The 25,760-nt window shown below is 37.4% G+C and overlaps 1 protein-coding gene across 7 annotated transcripts in view; it reads right to left on the bottom strand.

Annotated features, from left to right (window-relative positions):
- LOC133549533 (uncharacterized) overlaps positions 1-25,760 on the bottom strand; it is a 115,737-nt gene that overhangs the window by 37,676 nt on the left and 52,301 nt on the right. For all 7 annotated transcript variants that reach the window (XM_061895035.1, XM_061895036.1, XM_061895033.1 and 4 more), the window contains 11 exons: positions 25,544-25,696; positions 25,268-25,438; positions 25,142-25,189; positions 24,910-25,062; positions 24,635-24,805; positions 24,513-24,557; positions 24,275-24,427; positions 23,628-23,798; positions 21,731-21,772; positions 18,036-18,095; positions 11,695-11,736 (listed from right to left, as the gene is read on the bottom strand). In XM_061895035.1, the coding sequence (XP_061751019.1) occupies positions 11,695-11,736; positions 18,036-18,095; positions 21,731-21,772; positions 23,628-23,798; positions 24,275-24,427; positions 24,513-24,557; positions 24,635-24,805; positions 24,910-25,062; positions 25,142-25,189; positions 25,268-25,438; positions 25,544-25,696 (1,209 nt within the window). The remainder of the gene's footprint in view (positions 1-11,694; positions 11,737-18,035; positions 18,096-21,730; positions 21,773-23,627; positions 23,799-24,274; positions 24,428-24,512; positions 24,558-24,634; positions 24,806-24,909; positions 25,063-25,141; positions 25,190-25,267; positions 25,439-25,543; positions 25,697-25,760) is intronic.

Here is a 25,760-nt window from a genome sequence, read left to right on the forward strand (position 1 = left end):
TGTTGTTGTTGGCGCTGTTGTACTGTTTGTTGTACTGTTTGTTACTATTGTTGTTGGAGTTGCTGTACTGTTTGTCGTACTGTTTGTGACTATTGTTGTAGTTGTCATATTGTTTGTAACTCTTGTTGTTGGAGCTGTTGTACTGTTTGTTACTAATGTTGGAGTTGTTGTACTTTTTGTCGTACTGTTTGTGACTGGAGATGTTGAAGTTGTCGTACTGTTTGTTACTATTGTTGTTGGAGTTGTCGTACTGTTTGTCGTACTGTTTGTGACGGCAGATGTTGAAGTTGTAGTACTGTTTACTATTGTCGTTGGAGGTGTTGTACTGTTTGTCGTACTTTTTGTTCCTATTGTTGTTGGAGTTGTCATATTGTTGGTCGTACTGTCAGTGACTGGAGATATTGAAGTTGTCGTACCGTTTGTTACTATTGTTGTTGGAGTTGTCGTACTGTTTGTTGTACTGTTTGTGACTGGAGATGTTGAAGTTGTTGTACTGTTTGTTCCTATTGTTGTAGTTGTCGTACTGTTTGTCGAATTGTTTGTGGCTGCAGATGTAGAAGTTGTCGTACTGTTTGTGACTATTGTTGTAGTTGTCCTATTGTTTGTGACTGTTGTTGTTGGAGCTGTCGTACTGTTTGTTGTATTGTTTGTTATTAATGTTAGAGTTGTTTTACTGTTTGTCGTATTGTTTGTCACTGGAGATATTGAAGTTGTCGTACTGTTTGTTACTATTGTTGTTGGAGGTGTCGTACTGTTTGTTGTACTGTTTGTGACTGGAGATGTTGAAGTTGTCGTACTGTTTGTGACAATGTTTGTTGGAGCTGTCGTACTTTTATTCGTATTGTTTATGACTGAAGATGTTGAAGTTGTCGTACTGTTTGTTCCTATTGTTGTTGGAGTTGTCATACTGTTTGTCGTACTGTTAGTGACTGGAGATATTGAAGTTGTCATACTGTTTGTTACTATTGTTGTCGCAGTTGTCGTACTGTTTGTGACTATTTTTGTTGGAGTTGTCGTACTGTTTGTTGTACTGTTTGTTACTATTGTTGTAGAAGGTGTTGTACTGTTTGACGAACTGTTTGTGACCGAAGATGTTGAAGTTGTCGTACTGTTTGTTACTATTGTTGTTGTAGTTGTCTTATTGTTTGTTACTATTGGTGTTGGAGGTGTCATACTGTTTGTTGTACTATTTGTAACTGGAGATGTTGAAGTTCTTGTACTGTTTGCGACTATGTTTGTTGGAGTTGTCGTACTGTTTGTCGTACTGTTTATGACTGAAGATGTTGAAGTTGTCGTACTGTTTGTTCCTATTGTTGTTGGAGTTGTCATACTGTTTGTCGTACTGTTAGTGACTGGAAATGTTGAAGTTGTCGTACTGTTTGTTCCTATTGTTGTTGGAGTTGTCATACTGTTTGTCGTACTGTTAGTGACTGGAGATATTGAAGTTTTCATACTGTTTGTTACTATTGTTGTCGCAGTTGTCGTACTGTTTGTGACTATTTTTGTTGGAGTTGTTGTACTGTTTGTTGTACTGTTTGTTACTATTGTTGTAGAAGGTGTTGTACTGTTTGACAAACTGTTTGTGACCAAAGATGTTGAAGTTGTCGTACTGTTTGTTACTATTGTTGTTGTAGTTGTCTTATTGTTTGTTACTATTGGTGTTGGAGGTGTCATACTGTTTATTGTACTGTTTGTAACTGGAGATGTTGAAGTTATTGTACTGTTTGCGACTATGTTTGTTGGAGTTGTCGTACTGTTTGTCGTACTGTTTATGACTGAAGATGTTGAAGTTGTCGTACTGTTTGTTCCTATTGTTGTTGGAGTTGTCATACTGTTTGTCGTACTGTTAGTGACTGGAGATGTTGAAGTTGTCGTACTGTTTGTGACTATTTTTGTTGGAGCTGTCGTACTGTTTGTTGTACTGTTGGTTACTATTGTTGTAGGAGTTGCCATACTGTTTGGCGTACTGTTTGTAACTAAAGATGTTGAAGTTGTCGTATTATTTGTTACTATTGTTGTTGGAGTTGTCTTAATGTTTGTGACTGAGGATGTTGGAGTTGTCATACTGTTTGTTACTACTGTTGTAGTTGTATTGTTTGTAACTGTTGTTGCTGGAGCTGTCATACTGTTTGTGACTGTCATTGTTGGAGTTGTTGTACTGTTTGTAACTATTGTTGTTGTCCTATTGTTTGTAACTGTTGTTGTTGAAACTGTCGTACTGTTTGTTGTACTGTTCGTGACTGGAGATGTTGAAGTTGTCGTACCGTTTGTGACTATTTTTGTTGGAGCTGTCGTACTGTTTGTTACTATTGTTGTTGTAGTTGTCATACTGTTTGTCGTACTGTTTGTGACAGGAAATGTTGGAGTTGTCGTACTGTTTGTTACTATTGTTGGTGTAGTTGTCGTATTGTTTGTAACTATTGTTGTTGGACGTGTTGTTGACCTGTTTGTTGCTATTGTTGTTGGAGTTGTTGTAATGTTTGTCGTACTATTTGTGATTGAAGATGTTGACGTTGTCGTACTATTTGTTACTATTGTTGTTGTAGTGTCCTTATTGTTTGTAATTGTTGTTGTTTGAGCTATCGTACTGTTTGTCGTACTGTTTGTGACTGTCGTTGTTGGAGTTGTTGTACTGTTTATGACTGGAAATGTAGTTGTCGTACTTATTGTCGTACTGTTTGTGACAGGTGATGTTGTAGCTGCCGTACTTATTGTCGTACTGTTTGTGACAGGAGATGTAGTCGTTGTACGGTTTGTGACTGGAGACGTTGTAGTTGTCTTACTTATTGTCGTACTGTTTGTGACAGGAAATGTTGTAGTTGTCGTACTTATTGTTGTACTATTTGTGACAGGAGATGTTGTAGTTGCCGTACTTATTGTCGTACTGTTTGTGACAGGTGACATTGTAGTCGTCGTACTGGTTGTGACAGGAGACGTTGTAGTTGTCGTACTTATTATAGTAATGTTTGTTACAGGAGATGTTGTAGATGTCGTAATTATTGTTGTACTGTTTGTGACAGGAGATATTGTAGTTGCCGTACTTATTGTAGTACCGTTTGTGACAGGAGATGTTATAGTTGTCGTACTGTTTGTGAAAGTAGACGTTGTAGTTGTCGTACTTATTATAGTAATGTTTGTTACAGGAGATGTTGTAGATGTCGTAATTATTGTTGTACTGTTTGTAACAGGAGATGTTGTAGTTGTTTTACTTATTGTCGTACTGTTTGTGACAGGAGATGTTGGTGTTGTCGTACTTATTGTTGTAGTGTTTGTGACAGGAGACGTTGTAGTTGTCGTACTGTTTGTGACAGGAGACGTAGTTGTCATAATTATTGCTGTACTGTTTGTGACAGGAGATGTTGTAGATGTCGTTCTTATTGTCGTACTGTTTGTGACAGGATATTTTGTAGTTGTCGTACTTATTGTCGTACTGTTTGTGACAGGAGATATAGTTGCAGTACTTATTGTCGTACTGTTTGTGACAGGAGATGTTGTAGTTTCTGTACTTGTTGTCGTACTGTTTGTGACAGTAGATGTTGGAGTTGTCGTACCCATTGACGTGTTGATTGTGACAGGAGATGCTGGTGTTGTCGTACTTATTGTCGTACTGTTTGTGACAGGAGACGTTGTAGTCATCGTACTGTTTGTGACAGGAGACGTTGTAGTTGTCGTACTTATTTTTGTATTGTTTGTGAGAGGAGATGTTGTAGTTGTCGTACTTATTGTCATACTGTTTGTGACAGTAGATGTTGGAAATGCCGTACTTATTGTCGAACTGTTTGTAACAGGAGATGTTGTAGTTGTCGTACTTATTGTCGTATTGTTTGTGACAGGAGATGTTGGTGTTGTCGTACTTATTGTCGTACTGTCTGTGACAGGAGATGTTGTAGTTGTCGTACTTATTGTCGTACTGTTTGTGACAGTAGATGTTGGAGTTGCTGTACTTATTGTCGAACTGTTTGTAACAGGAGATGTTGTAGTTGTCGTACTTATTGTCGTACTGTTTGTGACAGGAGATGTTGGTGTTGTCGTACTTATTGTTGTACTTTTTGTGACAGGAGACATTGTAGTCGTTGTACTGTTTGTGACAGGAGATGATGGTGTTGTCGTACTGTTTGTGACAGGAGATGATGGTGTTTTCGTACTGTTTGTGACAGGTGATGTTGTAGCTGCCGTACTTATTGTCGTACTGTTTGTGACGGGAGATGTAGTCGTTGTACGGTTTGTGACAGGAGACGTTGTAGTTGTCGTACTTATAGTCGTACTGTTTGTGACAGGAGACGTTGTAGTCGTCGTACTGTTTGTGACAGGAGACGTTATAGTTGTCATACTTATTGTAGTAATGTTTGTGACAGGAGATGTTGTAGATGTCGTAATTATTGTTGTACTGTTTGTGACAGGAGATGTTGGAGTTGCCGTACTTATTGTCGTACCGTTTGTGACAGTAGATGTTGGAGTTGTCGTACCCATCGCCGTGTTGTTTGTGACAGGAGATGCTGGTGTTGTCGTACTTGTTGTCGTACTGTTTGTGACAGGAGATGTTGTAGTTGCCGTACTTATTGTCGTACTGTTTGTGACAGGAGATGTTGTAGTTGCCGTACTTATTGTCGTACTGTTTGTGACAGGAGACGTTGTAGTCGTCGTACTGTTTGTGACAGGAGACGTTATAGTTGTCATACTTATTGTAGTAATGTTTGTGACAGGAGATGTAGATGTCGTAATTATTGTTGTACTGTTTGTGACAGGAGATGTTGGAGTTGCCGTACTTATTGTCGTACCGTTTGTGACAGTAGATGTTGGAGTTGTCGTACCCATCGCCGTGTTGTTTGTGACAGGAGATGATGGTGTTGTCGTACTTATTGTCGTACTGTTTTTGACAGGAGATGTTGTAGTTGTCGTACTTATTGTTGTATTGTTTGTGAGAGGAGATGTTGTAGTTGTCGTACTTATTGTCGTACTGTTTGTGACAGTAGATGTTGGAAATGCCGTACTTATTGTCGAACTGTTTGTAACAGGAGATGTTGTAGTTGTCATACTTATTGTCGTATTGTTTGTGACAGGAGATGTTGGTGTTGTCGTACTTATTGTTGTACTTTTTGTGACAGGTGACGTTGTAGTCGTCGTACTGTTTGTGACAGGAGATGTTGGTGTTGTCGTACTTATTGTCGTACTGTCTGTGACAGGAGATGTTGTAGTTGTCGTACTTATTGTCGTACTGTTTTTGACAGTAGATGTTGGAGTTGCTGTACTTATTGTCAAACTGTTTGTAACAGGAGATGTTGTAGTTGTCGTACTTATTGTCGTACTGTTTGTGACAGGAGATGTTGGTGTTATCGTACTTATTGTTGTACTTTTTGTGACAAGAGACGTCGTAGTCGTTGTACTGTTTGTGACAGGAGATGATGGTGTTGTCATACTGTTTGTGACAGGAGATGATGGTGTTGTACTGTTTGTGACAGGAGATGTGGTGGAAAGTAGTGTTGTGTCTGAAAAAGATTGTGAATGACTTAAATAATTGTCTGAAGAAAAGAGGTAGGAGTCCACGACAATAATAACAAAAACAAAAACAATGGTCATGATGATAATAATGACAGATTTATAAAAGATTAATGTACAGCTATGATTTCTAATCATATCAGAACATATCGTATTAGCTGATGTTGTTCTATTGTTGTTGTTGTTGTTATTGTTGTTTTTGCTCTTGTTGTTTTTGTCTCTCTGTCTTATCCCCCACTTGTCTCCACAATTTCCCCCTCTGTCTTCCTTTTTTTCTCTTTCTATCCCCTCATGCCAGCCCGGCTGCACCAAATGATAATATAAATACATTTAATAAAGTCAAATACAAATAAGGCAACAAGAGAAGTTTCCCACACTTCTCTTTTGTAAAGTAAATCTGAACATGGGCATTTACATCAACTATATGATTTGCCTGAGAAGCTGGACAGAACAAAAAAAACCTATAAATGTTTGTGAGTAATGTGGCAATGCCCACACTGGTATTTGTGCCTTTCATACAATATGCATTTATAAGTACATTTGTATCGCTGCTTTTATTTATTCAATGCTTTTTACTGAAGATGCACACCTGCTGCTTTAATGTGACGTTAAATAATGCCTTTTATACTGTAGTTTCTTGTATTGTAGCTAATTGTATGCCTACTTAGACGCTGGCGTCTGCAACACGGCTTGATTGATTGATTAAATGATTGATTGATTATTATCCAATCATTTCAAGTCCAGATGAGAGATCTTGCACGGAAACTTGACCACTGTGCCATGAAATATAGGAGTTATTCCATCATCAAGACTTAACTTGCGTATTCAGTATATGAAGAGTTCTGGGTTTATTACGGATTAACGACATTTCGCTGGTGTGTGTCACACCTGGGTGAAGTCTTGTCCGGGTTGTGTCTGGTTTCATGTTGTCTTGTCTTTTTATTTTTTTATTTTTTAAAGGTTAACTCTCCCTCTCGTTTCAGGTCACTTGCCCTTCCTCCTGTTTCACCGGTCTGATGTCTCTCCTGATTGCCTGATTGTGCCCACCTGTGACACCCTCCCTCATGTGTATAAATGTCTCGTCCTCTTCTTGTCTTGTGCCAGATTATATCGTCTTGCTACGTACCTCCAGCCTTGTCCACAGGCTTGAATCAAGTTTTGCTAAGTATTGCCTTGCCTTATTTATTGATTTCTTTATATCCTCTGAGAAAGAGTAATTTTGTTTGCTAAAGTTTTTGGTCAAGATTTTCGTGTGTTAAAGGCCTACTGAAATGAGATTTTCTTATTCAAACAGGGATAGCAGGTCCATTTTATGTGTCATACTTGATCATTTCGCAATATTGCAATATTTTTGCATAAAGGATTTAGTAGAGAACATTGACAATAAAGTTCGCAAATTTTGGTCACTAACAGAAAAGCCCTGCCTTTGCCGGAAGTCGCAGACGATGACGTCACCCGTTGATAGCTCCTCACATTCTCACATTGTTTTTAATGGGAGCCTCCAACAAAAAGAGCTATTCGGACCGAGAAAACGAGCGAGGATGAAAGATTCGTGTTTGAGGAAAGTGATAGCGACGGACTAGAAAAAAAATAAATAAATAAAAATCAAGTTTAAAAAAACAAACAAACACGATTGCATTAGGACGGATTCAGAGGTTTTTAGACACATTTACTGGGATAATTCTGGGAAATCCCTTATCTTTCTATTGTGTTGCTAGTGTTTTAGTGAGTTTAATAGTATCTGATAGTCGGAAGGGTGTATCCACGGGTGTGTTGACGCCAGTGTCTGATGGAAGTCGACGGCAGCTGTACGGACAGCACAAGCTCAGCTAATCTCCGGTAAGTGGCAACTTTTTACCACAATTTTCTCACCGAAAACTGCTGGTTGACAAGTGGTCGGGATCCATGTTCGCTTGACCGCTCTGGTTCATAGTAAAGTTTCACCTCCGGGAATTTTAAACAAGGAATCACCGTGTGTTTGTGTGGCTAAAGGCTACAGCTTCCCAACTCCATCTTTCTACTTTAACTTCTCCATTATTAATTGAACAAATTGCAAAAGATTCAGCAACACAGATGTCCAAAATACTGTGTAATTATGCGGTTTAAGCAGGCGACTTTTAGCTGTGTGTGTGCGCAGAGCTAATATTTCCTAACAGTCCGTGACGTCACGCGTACACGTCATCATTCCGCGACGTTGTCAACAGGACACTTCGCGGGAAATTTAAAATTGCAATTTAGTAAACTAAAAAGGCCGTATTGGTATGTGTTGCAATGTTAATATTTCATCATTGACATATAAACTATCAGACCTTGTGGTCGGTAGTAATGGGTTTCAGTAGGCCTTTAAATTTCAGTGCTTTGCCTTCTTTTTTTTTCCTCCTCTTGGAGTGCTTTACTTTGTAGTTATCACCAGCTTTTTATAGCGTACTTTTTGTTTAAAGTTTATTTTGTCTCCTCTGCGTGAGTGATTTACCTTTTTTAGATAATCATAGATTGTTGTTCTTTTTGTTATTAGATTCGTGTGTATTTTTGCTATTGTGTTTTTCCTCCCTATGGAGTGATTTTCTGTTTATTGCGTTCTGCCTATATGTCTTTTGTATCATAGATTCTATAGCCGTTTTGTATTAATCACTCTGTTCAAAGAGATTTCAAAGAAATCTGTTAAATAAAGCCTGTGTCAATCGTCCCCCTTCTGCACCTGAGTCCTCATTCTCGCCAAGGTTTAACAGTATACTCTGGCCAGTATGGACTCAGCAGAGGCTAAACAACTGACGGAAATCCTGCGCACCCAGGAATCACGGCTTGCCCGACAGGAGGATTTTCAGACGGCAATGGCAGCAAACATGGGTCACCTTTCCTCCCAGCTACAAGGGCTACTTGAGCAGTTTGCTCGACCGGGTCCGGCGTCCCAGCCCCCCACGCCACCCATTGCTCTCACTCTGTCTTCACCTCCTTCCGGAGCCGGGTGCAAGCTGGCCCCTCCAGCGGCATACACTGGCGCCCCCGGTTTGTGCAAAACCTTTTTGATTGACAGTGCTATTCATTACTAATTGATGCCCCATCCATTTCCCACTGATCGTTCCAAGATTGCTTTTATGATTTCCCATCTTACGGATAGAGCCAAGGCGTGGGCTTCTGCTGAATGGGGGCGGAACTCATCACTCTGCCACTCGTTTACAGACTTTCAAGCTGCTCTAACAAGAACTTTTGACCCGGTGTACTCTAGCGGAGAAAAGGCACAAGAACTAAGTAGTTTAAAGCAGGGCAGCGGTTCTGTTTGCGACTTTGCCATCCGCTCCTGCACGCTGGCAGCTTAAAGTGGGTGGGACGACATGGCGCTCTTTGATGCTTTCTTAATGGCCTTGGAACTTCCATACAGGACCTCCTCATTCCCCTGGACCTACCCGATAACCTCGATGCCCTCATCGCGCTAGCCATCAAGACGAACAAATGACTAGCCCAGCTCAAACGGAAGCTGCAGGAAGGACCACCTGTCCTTTCGCACCTAGCTGGTCGAGGACTCGGCGCCCACCTGCGGAATCTACTTCCTCACCTGCGCACAAATGGGGAGGAGGAACCCATGCAGCTGGGGAAAGCCCGGCTGACCCCAGAGTAGCGACGCAGGCGGCGAATGGAGGGAAGATAATTTTATTGCGGAGAGGGCGGCCATCTTGTCATTTCGTGTCCAACCAAGGGGTCCCAGGCGGTGAGTCATGTTCCGGCTGTTCCTCAGATGCCACGTATTCTTACCAATATCACGATAACCCATCACACGACCACAATGCTAGAGGCGCTAATAGACTCTGGGGCAGATGAGAGTCTGATGGCCTGGGGTTTAGCTAGGAGACTAGGACTCAAGTCAGAACCACTAGCTAAACCCATTAGGGCCAGGTCTCTAAATGGTAAGGAGCTTTTCACATCACACACATCAGTGAACTTTTCCAAATAAACATAGACGGCCACCAGGAACAAATTTGTCCATACCTGATTATTCCCCCCTCTCATTTGCTAATCTTGGGGTATCCATGGCTGTACCAGCAAAACCCTCGTGTTGACTGGAAAACAGGGAAGATCTGTGTATGGGGAAGGGAATGTACCCAGAAATTTAATTTTTCTACAGTCCAAAAGAAAAATGTCAAGGAAATTAATCTTTTCTCTGCCAATCCTGCCACAAACTCAGAATTTCCGGACTTGAATTTTGATCCTCCGTGCTACCACCACCTACGTCAAGTCTTCAGCAAAACTAAAGCTCTGTCACTTCCACCCCACCATTCCTACGACTGTGCCATTGATTTACTGCCCAGGGCCACTATTCCCAAGGGGCACCTGTACTCTGTCTCTGGTCCAGAAAGAGCAGCCATGAATGATTATATCTCTGAATCACTGAAAGCTGGCTTGATCCGTCCATGCCATGGTCAAACGTTGTCACAGTATCTGGGAAACCGCCCGCGAGGTATTGAATAAACAAGGAGATTGGATGAAGCGGGCGGCAGACCGCAAGAGACGGCCTGCCTATCAGCCAAAGACCGGCGCCTCAAGGTTCCATCAAAGGAACTGGCACATTTTGTAGGCCCATTCCCAATCAACAAACTCGTCGGACCTGCAGCGGTGCGGCTTCGTCTTCCCCGATCCCTCCGCGTCCATCCTACCTTCCACGTCAGTCAGATCAAACCAGCCAAAGTAAGCACTATGGTCTTAACCGCCATGTCCCCTCCACCACCTGAAATGATCGAAGGTGGACCAATATACAAGGTTAAACACTTGTTGGCAACCGGGGGCGGGGAAGACAATTCCTGGTGGATTGGGAAGGATATGGACCCTAGAGAGACAGTGGGTTCCGTCCCGCCACATTGTCGACCCCACTCTCATCAGGGACTTCTATAGACTCTGTCACACCTGGGTGAAGTCTTGTCTGGGTTTTGTCTGGTTTCATGTTGTCTTGTCATTTCCTGTTTTTATTTTGACAGGTTAACTCTCCCTCTCATTTCAGGTCACTTGCCCTTCCTCCTGTTTCACTGGTCTGATGTCTCTCTTGATTGCCTGATTGTGCCCACCTGTGTCACCCTCCCTCATGTGTATAAATGTCTCCTCCTCCACTTGTCTTGTGCCAGAGTATATCGTCTCGCTACGTACCATCCAGCCTTGTCCACAGCCTTGAATGAAGATTTGCTAAGTATTGCTTTGCCTTATTTATTGATTTCTTTGTTTCCTCTGAGAAAGAGTGATTTTGTTTGCTGAAGTTTTTGGTCAAGATTTTATTGCGTTAAATTTCCGTGGTTTGCCTTCTTTTTTTTCCTCCTCTTGGAGCGCTTTACTTTGTAGTTATCTCAGCTTTTTATTACGTACTTTCTGTTTGCAGTTTCTTGTCTCCTCTGCGTGAGTGATTTAGCTTTTTTAGTTAATCATAGATAGTTCTTTTTGTTATTATATTCGTGTGTAATTTTGCTATTGCCTTTTTCCTCCCTATGGAGTGATTTTCTGTTTATTGTATTCTGCCTATATGTCTTTTGTTACTCAAATATATCATAGATTCTATAGCCACTTTGTATTAATCACTCTGTTCAAAGAGATTTCAAAGAAAACTGTTAAATAAAGCTTGTGTCAATCCTCCCCCTACTGCACCTGGGTCCTCATTCTCGACAAGGTTTAACAATATGAGCTGTGAGTACTCGCAGATAGTTAACAGTATTCTCCGCCCTCCTGATAAACTTACAGTATCTTTGGTAATTTACTCTTTGAATATTCTTTTTTAGTTACCAAATTGACAAAAGACATGCACCTGGGGATAGGCCGCCCCCACCTTCATAAACTTGCACCTGAGTATAGGCCTCATCCACCTTTATAGACATGCACCCAGAGATAAGCCCCTCCCACCTTTATAGATATGCACCTGGAAATAGGCCCCTCTCACTTTTATAGTCATGCACCCAGGGATAGGCCCCTCCCACCTTCACATACATACACATGGATTTAGGTTGATTGGCAACACTGAATGAATGTGTGTGAATGTTGACTGCCTATCTGTGTAGGCCCTGCCATGAGGTGGACACTCGTCCAAGGTGAATGAATGCAGCTGGAATAGGCTCCAGCACCCGAGAGGGAAAAGCGGTAGGGAGATGGATGGATGGAAGTTACCTAAAGAAATGTAACTTAGTAAATGTAGCGTGTTAATACCCACCTCTGACATGCAGTACTTACTTGTTGTGGTTGTTGTTGTTGTTGTACTGGCAGTTGTTGTATCTGGAAAGAAAACGTGATCATTAGGAAATATTTCAAAGATGATGTTTTATGAAAATACATTTTGTTTACATTAAATCCAACAAACTTCATTAAAATTGAATACATCTGCAAAATATATAAATGTGTGCTCATTTGTGAAAAATCTGAATTAGACATTTGCAGAAATTTTACAAAAAGTGCCGCTCGCACTGGTGTATGAATATGAATGAATGTCTGGTGTATTAATAGATGAATGTTTGGTGTATGAATATGAATAAGTGTCTGGTGTATGGATGGGTGAATGTTTGGTGTTTGAATTAATGAATGCCTGGTGTATGAATGTTTGCTGTATGAATATGAATGAATGAATGAATGAATGAATGAATGGTGTATGAACATGAATGAATATTTGGTGTATGAATATACAAACCCCATTTCCATATGAGTTGGGAAATTGCGTTAGATGTAAATGTATATGGAATACAATGATTTGCAAATCCTTTTCAACCCACATTCAATTGAATGCACTACAAAGACAAGATATTTGATGTTCAAAATCATAAACTTATGTTTTTTTTGCAAATAATAATAAACTTAGAATTTCATGGCTGCAACACGTGCCAAAGTAGTTGGGAAAGGACATGTTCATTACTGTTTTACATCACCTTTTCTTTTAACAACACTCAATAAACATTTGGGAACTGAAGAAAATAATTGTTGAAGCTTTGAATGTGAAATTCTTTCTCATTCTTGTTTTATGTAGAGCTTCCAGTCATTCAACAGTCTGGGTTCTCCGCTGTCGTATTTTACGCTTCATAATGCGCCACATATTTTCATTTGGAGACAGGTCTAGACTGCAGGCGGGCCAGGAAAGTACCCGCACTCTTTTTTTACGAAGCCACGCTGTTGGTACACTAGTCTTGCTGAAATAAGCATGATAACGTTGCTTGGATGACAACATATGTTGCTCCAAAACCTGTATGGACCTTTCAGCATTAATGGTGCCTTCACAGATGTGTAAGTTACCCATGCCTTGGGAACTAATACACCCCCATACCATCACAGATGCTGGCTTTTGAACTTTGCGCCTATAACAATCCGAATGGTTATTTTCCTCTTAGTTCTGGAGGACACCACGTCCTCTGTTTCCAAATATAATTTGAAATGTGGACTCGTCAGACCACAGAACACCTTTCCACTTTGCATCAGTCCATCTTAGGTGAGCTCGGGCCCAGCCAAGCCGGCGCCGTTTCAGGATATTGTTGATAAATGCGTTTGGCTTTGCATAGTAGAGTTTTAACTTGTACTTACAGATGTAGCGACCAACTGTAGTTACTGACAGTGGTTTTATGAAGTGTTGCTGAGCCCATGTGGTGATATCCTTTACACACTAATGTCGGTTTTCGATGCAGTAACGCCTGAGGGATCTAAAGTCCGTAATATCATCGCTTACGTGCAGTGATTTCTCCAGGTTCTCTGAATTTTTTGATGATTTTACGGACCGTAGATTGTAAAATCCCTAAACTCCTTGCAATAGCTCGTTGAGAAATGTTGTTCTAAAACTGTTTGACAATTTGCTTGCAAAGTGGTGACCCTCACCACATCTTTGTTTGTGAATTACTTAGCATTTCATTGAAGCTGCTTTTATACCCAATCATAGCACCCAACTGTTCCCAATTAGCCTGCACACCTGTGGGATGTTCCAAATAAGTGTTTGATAAGCATTTCTCAACTTTATCAGTATTTATTTCCACCTTTCCCAACTTCTTTGTCACTGTTGCTGGCATCAAATCATAAAGTTAATGCTTATTTGCAAAAAAAAATAATGTTTGTCAGTTTGAACATCAAATATGTTGTCTTTGTAGCATATTCAATTGAATATGGGTTGAAAATGATTTGCAAATCATTGTATTCCGTTTATATTTACATCTAACACAATTTCCCAACTTATATGTAAACGGGGTTTGTAAATTAATGTTAGGTGTATGAATATGAATCATGTCCGGTGTATAAACATGAATACATGTTTGGTGTATGAATATAAATACATGTTTAGTGTATGACTATGAATGAATGTTTGGTGTATGAATATGAATTAATGTTTTGTGTACAAATATGAATGAATGTTTGGTATATGAATATGTCTGAATGTTTGGTGTATGAATATGAATAAATATTTAATGTATGAATATGAATGCATGTTTGGTGTATGAATTAATGAATGTTTGGTGTATGAATATGAATGAATGTTTGGTGTATGAATGGATGAATGACTGGTGTATGAATATGAATGAATGGTTGGTTTATGAATATGAATGCATGTTTGGTGTGTGAATATGAATGGTGTATGAATATGGATGAATGGTTGGTGTATTCATGTGAATAAATGTTGGGTATATGAATATGAATGAATACTTGGGGTATGAATGGATGAATGTCTGGTGTATGAATATAAAATAATGTTTGGTGTATGAATGACCGGTGTATGAATATGAATGAATGTTTGGTGTATGAATATGAATGGTGTATGAATATGGATGAATGGTTGGTGAATTCATGTGAATAAATGTTGTGTGTATGAATATGAATGAATTGTTGGGGTATGAATGGATGAATGTCTGGTGTATGAATATAAAATAATGTTTGGTGTATGAATATGAATGAATGTTTGGTGAATAATATAAATTAATAGTTGATGAATGAATGTAAATGAATGTTTGGTGTATGAATATGAATTAAAGTATGGTGTATGAATGGATGAATGTTTGGTGTATGAATATGAATGCATTTTTGGTTTATGAATATGAATGAATGTTTAGTGTATGAAAATGAATGAATGTTTGGTGTATGAATGGATGGATGTATGGTCCATGAATATGAGTGAATTTTTGGTTTATGAATATGAATGAATGTTTAGTGTATGAATATGAATGAATGTTTGGTGTATGAATATGAATGGTGTATGAATATGGACGAATGGTTGGTGAATTCATGTGACTAAATGTTGTGTGTATGAATATGAATAAATTGGTGGAGTATGAATGGATGAATGTCTGGTGTATGAATATAAAATAATGTTTGGTGTATGAATATGAATGAATGTTTTGTGAATTAATATAAATTAATAGTTGATGAATTAATATAAATGAATGTTTGGTGTATGAATATGAATTAAAGTATGGTGTATGAATGGATGAATGTCTGGTGTATGAATATGAATGCATTTTTGGTTTATGAATATGAATGAATGTTTAGTGTATGAAAATGAATGAATGTTTGGTGTATGAATGGATGGATGTATGGTCCATGAATACGAGTGAATTTTTGGTTTATGAATATGAATGAATGTTTAGTGTATGAATATGAATGAATGTTTGGTGTATGAATATGAATGGTGTATGAATATGGATGAATGGTTGGTGAATTCATGTGAATAAATGTTGTGTGTATGAATATGAATGAATTGGTGGGGTATGAATGGATGAATGTCTGGTGTATGAATATAAAATAATGTTTGGTGTATGAATATGAATGAATGTTTTGTGAATTAATATAAATTAATAGTTGATGAATTAATATAAATGAATGTTTGGTGTATGAATATGAATTAAAGTATGGTGTATGAATGGATGAATGTCTGGTGTATGAATATGAATGCATTTTTGGTTTATAAATATGAATGAATGTTTAGTGTATGAAAATTAATGAATGTTTGGTGTATGAATGGATGGATGTATGGTCCATGTATATGAGTTAATTTTTGGTTTATGAATATGAATGAATGTTTGGTGTATGAATATGAATGGTGTATGAATATGGATGAATGGTTGGTGAATTCATGTGAATAAATGTTGTGTGTATGAATATGAATGAATTGGTGGGGGATGAATGTCTGGTGTATGAATATAAAATAATGTTTGGTGTATGAATACGAATGAATGTTTTGTGAATTAATATAAATTAATAGTTGATGAATTAATATAAATGAATGTTTGGTGTATGAATATGAATTAAAGTATGGTGTATGATTGGATGAATGTCTGGTGTATGAATATGAATGCATTTTTGGTTTATGAATATGAATTAATGTTTAGTGTATGAAAATGAATGAATGTTTGGTGTATGAATGGATGGATGTATGGTGTATGAATATGAGTGAATTTTTGGTTTATGAATATGAATGCATGTTTAATGTATGAATATGAATGAATGTTTGGTGTATGAATATGAATGGTGTATGAATATGGATGAATGGTTGGTGAATTCATGTGAATAAATGTTGTGTGTATGAATATGAATGAATTGGTGGGGTATGAATGGATGAATGTCTGGTGTATGAATATAAAATAATGTTTGGTGTATGAATATGAATGAATGTTTTGTGAATTAATATAAATTAATAGTTGATGAATCCTGGGTTCAAATCCAGGCTCGGGATCTTTCTGTGTGGAGTTTGCATGTTCTCCCCGTGAATGCGTGGGTTCCCTCCGGGTACTCCGGCTTCCTCCCACTTCCAAAGATATGCACCTGGGGATAGTTTGATTGGCAACACTAAATTGGCCCTAGTGTGTGAATGTGAGGGTGAATGTTGTCTGTCTATCTGTGTTGGCCCTGCGATGAGGTGGCGACTTGTCCAGGGTGTACCCCGCCTTCCGCCCGATTGTAGCTGAGATAGGCGCCAGCGCCCCCCGCGACCCCGAAAGGGAATAAGCGGTAGAAAATGGATGGATGGATGGATGAATTAATATAAATGAATGTTTGGTGTATGAATATGAATTAATGTATGGTGTATGAATGGATGAATGTCTGGTGTATGAATATGAATGAATGTTTGGTGTATGAAAATCAATGAATGTTTGGTGTATGAATGGATGAATGTCTGTTGTATAAATATGAATGCATGTACTTTACAACCTGTGTAATGTATTTCATGTTTGTGGGACATCATTGTTTTTGCTAATTGGACTATAAATTTAAGAACATCTTCCTGAAATGCTCTGACTCACCATGAAAAAGGGGGCACACTTTTTGAGCGGAACGGAGGAACCCCCTTTGACCCAACTGTTAGCTGACTTTTGTAATTGTTTTTATTTACAAATTAGAATGCATAAAAAAGAAAAACACATGTGTCCTTGACTTTTAAAGGGATTGTGAATAACAGACAACACAAGTCTTTCCAATATGATCAGAGTGCAGAAGTGTTCCTTTGTGATGTCATCCCACCTTGAATCTACGGAGAATGCCGAAGACATTCGGAGCGGAATATTCAAAATAGCCGTCTGCCATTGTAGTATTTTGTGATGTTTAGACGGTATTTTCACAAACTTTACGGATTGGAAATACAATTGGAAATGCTTTACGGATGCAATGAAACGCAAATCAGTCCTTACAGTCAACCGGTTTTATTCCACTCCACTGCTACTTTAATAATATTTATTAGTAATATTTATTAGTAGTTTAGTAAAATTTATTTATACGAAGTTTAAAATTCTAACTCCAAAGGCATCAATACCTCACCTGGCTAGGATGTCATTGCATGTCACTGAGTAAAAATTATGTAAAATATATTTTCTATCTAATTAATTCTTAATTTATATGTTTTTTTCATGAAAACTAGAATTATTTTCTATAAAAGTGTTATGTAATTTTAAGTGTCCGAAACTGCTGGTTGATCCTGCCAGTAGCATATGCTTGTCTCAAAGATTAAGCCTTGCAAGTGCAAGTGCAAACGAGTTTGACAGTGAATGAATTTCCAATGGGAAAAAGTTTTGTTTTTCATATAATTCAGTTTTCGTTAGAACGGATTAATAACAACAACAACAGACGTTGTAATACAGTATCTTTGGTAATTTACTCTTTGAATATTCTCTTTTAGTTACTAAATTGACAAAAGACATGCACCTGGGGATAGGCCGCCCCCACCTTCATAAACTTGCACCTGAGTATAGGCCCCTCCCATCATTATAGACATGCACCCAGAGATAGGCCCCTCCCACCTTTATAGATATGCACCTGGAAAGAGGCCCCTCTCACTTTTATAGTCATGCACCCAGGGATAGGCCCCTCCCACCTTCACATACATACACATGGATTTAGGTTGATTGGCAACACTGAATGAATGTGTGTGAATGTTGACTGCCTATCTGTGTAGGCCCTGCCATGAGGTGGACACTCGTCCAAGGTGAATGAATGCAGCTGGGATAGACTCCAGCACCCGAGAGGGAAAAGCGGTAGAAAAATTGATGGATGGAAGTTACCTAAAGAAATGTAACTGAGTAAATGTAGTGCGTTAATACCCACCTCTGACATGCAGTACTTACTTGTTGTTGTGGTTGTGGTTGTTGTTGTTGTTGTTGTTGTTGTACTGGCAGTTGTTGTATCTGGAAAGAAAACGTGATCAATCATTAAGAAACATTTCAAAGATAATGTTTTATGAAAATACATTCTGTTTACATTAAATCCAACAAACGTCATTAAAATTGAATACATCTACAAAATATATAAATGTGTGCTCATTTGTGAAAAATCTGAATTAGACATTTGCAGAAATTTTACAAAAAGTGCCGCTGGCACTGGTGTATGAATATGAATGAATTTCTGGTGTATTAATGGGTGAATGTTTGGTGTATGAATATGAATGAGTGTCTGGTGTATGGATGGGTGAATGTTTGGTGTTTGAATGAATGAATGTCTGGTGTATGAATGTTTGCTGTATGAATATGAATGAATGAATGAATGAATGGTGTATGAATATGAATTAATATTTGGTGTATGAATATACAAACCCCGTTTCCATATGAGTTGGGAAATTGTGATGGATGTAAATGTATATGGAATACAATGATTTGCAAATCTTTTCAACCCATATTCAATTGAATGCACTACAAAGACAAGATATTTGATGTTCAAACTCATAAACTTAATTTTTTTTTTGCAAATATTAATTAACTTAGAATTTCATGACTGCAACACGTGTCAAAGTAGTTGAGAAAGGACATGTTCACTACTGTGTTACATCACCTTTTCTTTTAACAATACTCAATAAACATTTGGGAACTGAAGAAAATAATTGTTGAAACTTTGAAAGTGGAATTCTTTCCCATTCTTGTTTTATGTAGAGTTTCCAGTCATTCAACAGTCTGGGGTCTCCGCTGTCATATTTTACGCTTCATGATGCGCCACACATTTTCATTCAGACTGCACGCAGGCCAGGAAAGTACCCGCTCTCTTATTTTACGAAGCCACGCTGTTGTAACACTTGTCTTGCTAAAATAAGCAGGGGCGTCCATGATAACGTTGCTTGGATGACAACATATGTTGCTCCAAAACCTGTATGGACCTTTCAGCATTAATGGTGCCTTCACAGATGTGTAAGTTACCCATGCCTTGGGAATTAAGACACCCCCATACCATCACAGATGCTGGCTTTTGAACTTTGCGCCTACAACAATTGGAATGGTTATTTTCCTCTTTGTTCTGGAGGACACCACGTCCTCTGTTTCCAAATATAATTTGAAATGTGGACTCGTCAGACCACAGAACATCTTTCCACTTTGCCTCAGTCCATCTTAGGTGAGCTCGGGCCCAGCCAAGCCGACGGCGTTCAGGGTCTTGTTAATAAACGGGTTTGGCTTTGCATAGTAGAGTTTTAACCTGCACTTACAGATGTAGCGACCAACTATAGTTACTGACAGTGGTTTTATGAAGTGTTGCTGAGCCCATGTGGTGATATCCTTTACACACTAATGTCGGTTTTCGATGCAGAAACGCCTGAGGGATCTAAAGTCCGTAATATCATCGCTTACGTGCAGTGATTTCTCCAGATTCTCTGAATTTTTTGAGGATTTTACGGACCGTAGATGGTAAAATCCCTAAACTCCGTGCAATAATAGCTTGTTGAGAAATGTTGTTCTAAAACTGTTCGTCAATCTGTTTGCAAAGTGGTGACCCTCACCACATCGTTGTTTGTGAATTACTTAGCATTTCATGGAAGCTGCTTTTATACCCAATCATGGCACCCAACTGTTCCCAATTACCCTGCACACCTGTGGGATGTTCCAAATAAGTGTTTGATAAGCATTCCTCAACTTTATCAGTATTTATTGCCACCTTTCCCAACGTCTTTGTCACTGTTGCTGGCATCAAATTATAAAGGTAATGATTATTTGCAAAAAAAATAATAATGTTTATCAGTTTGAACATCAAATATGTTGTCTTTGTAGCATATTCAACTGAATATGGGTTGAAAATGATTTGCAAATCATTGTATTCCGTTTATTTTTACATCTAACACAATTTCCCAATTTATGTGGAAACAGGGTTTTTAAATGAATGTTAGGTGTATGAATCTGAATCATGTCTGGTGTATAAACATGAATAAAAGTTTGGTGTATGAATATAAATAAAAGGTTTGTGTATGAATATGAATGCATGTTTGGTGTATGAATAGATGAATGTTTGGTGTATGAAATTGAATGAATGTTTTGTGTATTAATATGAATGAATGTTTGGTGTATGAATGTGAATGAAGGTCTGGTGTGTGAATATGAATAAATGTTTAGTGTATGAATATGAATGCATGTTTGGTGTATGAATTAATGAATGTTTGGTGTATGAAAATGAATTAATGTTTGGTGTATGAATGGATGAATGACTGGTGTATGAATATGAATGAATGGTTGGTTTATGAATATGAATGAATTTTTGGTGTATGAATATGAATGGTGTATGAATATGGATGAATGGTTGGTGTATTCATGTGAATAAATGTTGGGTGTATGAATATGAATGCATTGTTGGGGTATGAATGGATGAATGTCTGGTGTATGAATATAAAATAATGTTTGGTGTATGAATATGAATGAATGTTTTGTGAATTAATATAAATTAATAGTTGATGAATTAATATAAATGAATGTTTGGTGTATGAATATGAATTAATGTATGGTGTATGAATGGATGAATGTCTGGTGTATGAATATGAATGAATGTTTGGTGTATGAAAATGAATGAATGTTTGGTGTATGAATGGATGAATGTCTGTTGTATGAATATGAATGCATGTACTTTACAACATGTGTAATGTAGTTCATCTTTGTGGGACATCATTGTTTTTGCTAATTGGACTATAAATGTAAGAAAATCTTCCTGAAATGCTCTGACTCACCATGAAAAAAGGGGGCATACTTTTTGAGCGGATGGAGGAACCCCCGTTGACCCCACTGTTAGCTGACTTTTGTAATTGTTTTTATTTACAAATTAGAATGCATAAAAAAGAAAAACACGTGTCCTTGACTTTTAAAGGGATTGTGAGTGACAAGTCTTTCCAGTATGATCAGAGTGCAGAAGTGTTCTTTTTGTGACATCATCCCACCTCGAATCTACGGAGAATGCCGAAGACATTCGGAGCGGAATATTCAAAATAGCCGTCTGCCATTGTAGTATTTTGTGATGTTTAGACGGTATTTTCACAAACTTTACGGATTGGAAATACAATTGGAAATGCTTAACGAATGCAATGAAACGCTAATCTGTCCTTACAGTCAACCTGTTTTTCCACTCCACTGCTACTTTAATATTTATTAGAAATATTTATTAGTAGTTTAGTAAAATTTGTTTATACAATGTTTAAAAAACTAACTCCAAAGGCATCAATACCTCACCTGGCTAGGATGTCGTTGCATGTCACTGAGTAAAAATTATGTGAAATATATTTTTTATCTAATTAATTCTTAATTTGTATGTTTTTTTCATAAAAACTAGAATTATTCTCTATAAAAGTGTTATGTCATTTTAAGTTTCCGAAACTGATAGATTGCTTTTACATTGCGTCCAATGGGAAAAAGTTTTGTTTTTCATACAATTCAGTTTTCGTTAAAACGGATTTATAACAACAACAACAGACGTTCTAATACAGTATATATGCAATCTCCAAAGGGGGTGGAACAATTGTCAAAACCTGTTAAACTCGATATTCACGTTTGCAAAAACAGACAACATGTGCTTCCTTACTTACGTGTTGTAGGAAAGGTGGTTGAGATGGGACAACCAGATGTGTCTTTAAAAAAAATGGTTAAAAGATTTCAGAAAAAGTACAATCTTCATTAAATAACAGTCAAAAATTCGGAGACATTTTCCTATTTAATTGCATTCAAAAGCTTATAGTTGTGGTGCAAGTTTATTTGGAACATGCAGTTACATCACATATTTCCAGTACATGCCCGAAAAGGAGTAGGAAGAAGCAGAACTTATTTAATCGGAACCTTTATCCATTTAATTGCAATGGCTAACACAATTGTTCACTTCCTGTTCTAAATCTGTACACAATTTACACAAAATAATAATAAATATTAAGTGATACAATTCTCAATAATTATGTAAATAAATTGTGATTTACATAATTAGATGAATAAGATTATATATTGTTTTTAATAAAGTTTATATCGTTTACCATAATGTTTATTGGCATTCTTCTTCTTTGTACTTTGTAAGCACTTGTAGTTTGAACATTTTTCTTAAAGTGGATCATATTAGTTCATTGTTTTATAAGCCAATCCATAATTGAATTCCACATACTGATATGCTAAAGGTTTTAAGTGTTGTACATGCAGACACGTGTTTTAAATGGGATTTTTCTCAAAGGTTTCATTTTCCCTCTTTTGTTGAGAAGAATTGTTGTACATTTTTGGGTAGCAGGTTATAGTTTGCTTTGTACATAATTTTTGCAAGTGCACAAAATTGTTGAATTTCAATATTTTTGATTCAATTAAAAAAAAACTTTTCTGTAACACGGTTAGTGAATGACATGTTCTTTTATAATTATTATACCATATTTCTACACAAAAACTCAGATATGGTAACACAGGCAGTGGATAAAATGCACTGAATTATTTTGTCCAAAACACATTTTTCTTTTTTCATAATTCAAATATTTATTGCCACATTATGTTTAATATGAGATTTCAAGGTCAATTAATCATGTATTATTACACCCAAAAATGTGATTTATTTAACCTCTTCAATGTCTACTCTGTCTATATGTGTTTGACTTTCTCTTTTACTGTTACAAAATAATGTTGTTTTTTTTAGTTTTACCAAGATTCTAACATATTCTGTTTTTGTCAAACCTTTTTAAAAAAAAAAAATTTCTGTTATTATTTGTATTAGCTTATGTGTGTTCTCTCCTGGAGAATACACAATGATGTTGTCTGCAAATAATACTAACTTTAAGTACTTTGTAACTTTAAAAATGTTGATTGTATAAAGATTAAACAATGTTGGTCCCAATATTGATCTCTGGGGTACACCACAAGATATATTTAGCATTGTAGACATGTGCTCACCTAACTTCACATATTGCTTCCTGCTAGTTAAGTAGCTTTTTTGCCAGTTCAAGGCCAATCCTATGTCAAACCTAGAGTTGCGTAAAAATAGGTTTAAATATGTCTACAATGCAAAATATATCCTGTGGAGTACCCAAGGGATCAATACTAAGACTAAAATAGTTCAATATTTATACTAACGACATTTGTAAAGATATACAGGACTTAATGTTTGTATTATTTGCACACAACACTTGTGTTTTGTTCAGCAGAGAACAAACAGAAGCTAAGATAAAAAATAACAGAAAAAAATGAACAAATGAAAAAGACTGTCTTTGAATGGCAGTAAAACTAAAATAAAGGTATTTTGTGACAGCAGAAGAGAATGTCGATGAGTTTGAATTAGTCCAATCTGTTGTTAAACAAATTATCTATTTTTTTAGAACATTCTTGAAGTAAGGAAACAGGTCTACAATGTACATTAGAGGTTCGACATTATATTCAGTAATTTATTTTTATTGTTTCCGTATCACTGCAAAGCATCTCCAAACTTTTGACTGATACTTTATATTAATCCATTCAGCAGCTTACTGTATTGATCAATAGATAGACAATATTGTCCATCAAAAGGAATGCTGTTGATACATCCACATGTGTCATTTGCGATGGTGTCACATGATCCAAACTGGAAACACCGGTCACATGACCAACGATGCTGATCCTCACATCTGCACTGAAAACCATCACTGCTTGGACTGCAAACTGTGGATAGAAACAAAGACCCATTTTTTGTGTACATTTTGTAACATTTTTGCAGATATGTTTGCAAAATTGATTGATTAAAAAACATCTCTCAGAGGCTCCTAAACACATCATCAGGGATTTAACCAGGGGTCCTCAGGTGTTTGGGTCTTTTGAAATCAGACCCTTTGCCCACTGTAATCTACTTAAGGTTGATCAGACCCTGGAATGTGTTCAGGTGGTATTTTGTACAAATGGGCATCCACTTCGCCTTCCAATCGAGCATGTGGAAGTCAATTATACTCATTGACATTCATACACCAGTGTGAGTGCCACGGAGAGTAAGGTGGGTGAAGTGTTTTGCCCAAGGACACAACGGCAGTGACAAGCATGGCGGAAGCTGGATTTTTACTAGTAACCCTCAAGTTGAACGTCCACTCTAACATTTGAGCAACGCCGCTCCCTTGACTAATTGAAAAATACTAATTTGAAATTACCTGTAGTTATGTTGATGTCAGAGATTTTTGAGTAGTTGTTGATGCTGAGGGGGTAACTGTTGTTACCCAGAATGTCCTTTAGCAGTTGTATCACGCTCATATCTGTGGTGTTCAGCTCAACAGTGATGATAGATTCATAAACAAATGGAGGATCTGTAGAGACGTTAAAAAGAAACAGGCATAAAAGAACACAACCCCCATCAGTACTTTTAGATACAACACTGTTTGTGAATCTTACGTGTTGTTGTTGTAGAAGGTGTTGTAACAGGACAAGATGTCAAATCTGTAAAAAAACAGGGATTAAATATTTGTAATAAACATAACTGTGTGTTTTGGTACCATTGGATGCAAACTGCTTACTGTATTGATCAATACATTGACAAAATTGTCCATCAAAAGGAATGCTGTTAATACATCCACATGTGTCATTTGTGATGTTGTCACATGATCCAAACTGGAAACATTGTTCACATGACCAACGATGCTCATCCTCACATCTGCACTGGAAACCATCACTGCTTGGACTGCAAACTGGGGATAAAAAAACCCTTTTTGTTCATTTTAGTTCACCCTTCCCAAATATATCATCAATATGCCAATAATCAATCAATAACATCCATGAATCTTTGACTTACCTGTAGTTATGTTGATGTCAGAGATTTCTGAGTAGTTGTTGATACTGATGGGGTAACTGGTGTTTCCCAGAATGTCCTTTAGTAGTTGTATCACGCTTATATCTGTGGCGTTCAACCCAACAGAGATGATGGATTCATAAACAAATGGAGGATCTGTGGAGATGTTAAAAAGAAACAAAACAGTAAATTGTTTGCTATTGTCCTTTTTGACTGATTTATGTGTAAATCTTACGTGTTGTTGTTGTAGTAGAAGGCGTTGTAATCGGACAATATGTCAAATCTGTAAGAAAGACGGAGGTCAAATATTTTTAATAAACAAAACTGTGTGTGTTGGTTTCATTGGATAGAAACTGCTTACTGTATTGATCAATAGATTGACAATATTGTCCATCAAAAGGAATGCTGTTGATACATCCACATGTGTCATTTGTGATGTTGTCACAGGATCCATACTGGAAACATTGGTCACATGACCAACGATGCTGATCCTCACATCGGCACTGGAAACCATCACTGCTTGGACTGCAAACTGGGGCCAAAACAAATACCGTTTAGTTCATCTTAGTTCACCCTCTGCAGACATATCATCACAATGCAAACATCAACCAATAACATTCAGTAATATTTGACTTACCTGTAGTTATGTTAATGTCAGAAATTTCTGAGTAGTTGTTGATGCTGATGGGGTAACTATTGTAACCCAGAATGTCCTTTAGCAGTTGTATCACACTCATATCTGTGGTGTTCAGCTCAACAGTGATGATGGATTCATAAACAAATGGAGGATCTGTGAAGACGTTAAAAAGAAACAGCCATAAAAAAACACAACCCCCATCAGTACTTTTAGATAA

Source organism: Nerophis ophidion, linkage group LG03 (genome assembly GCF_033978795.1).
Source record: "Nerophis ophidion isolate RoL-2023_Sa linkage group LG03, RoL_Noph_v1.0, whole genome shotgun sequence".
NCBI lineage: Eukaryota > Metazoa > Chordata > Actinopteri > Syngnathiformes > Syngnathidae > Nerophis > Nerophis ophidion.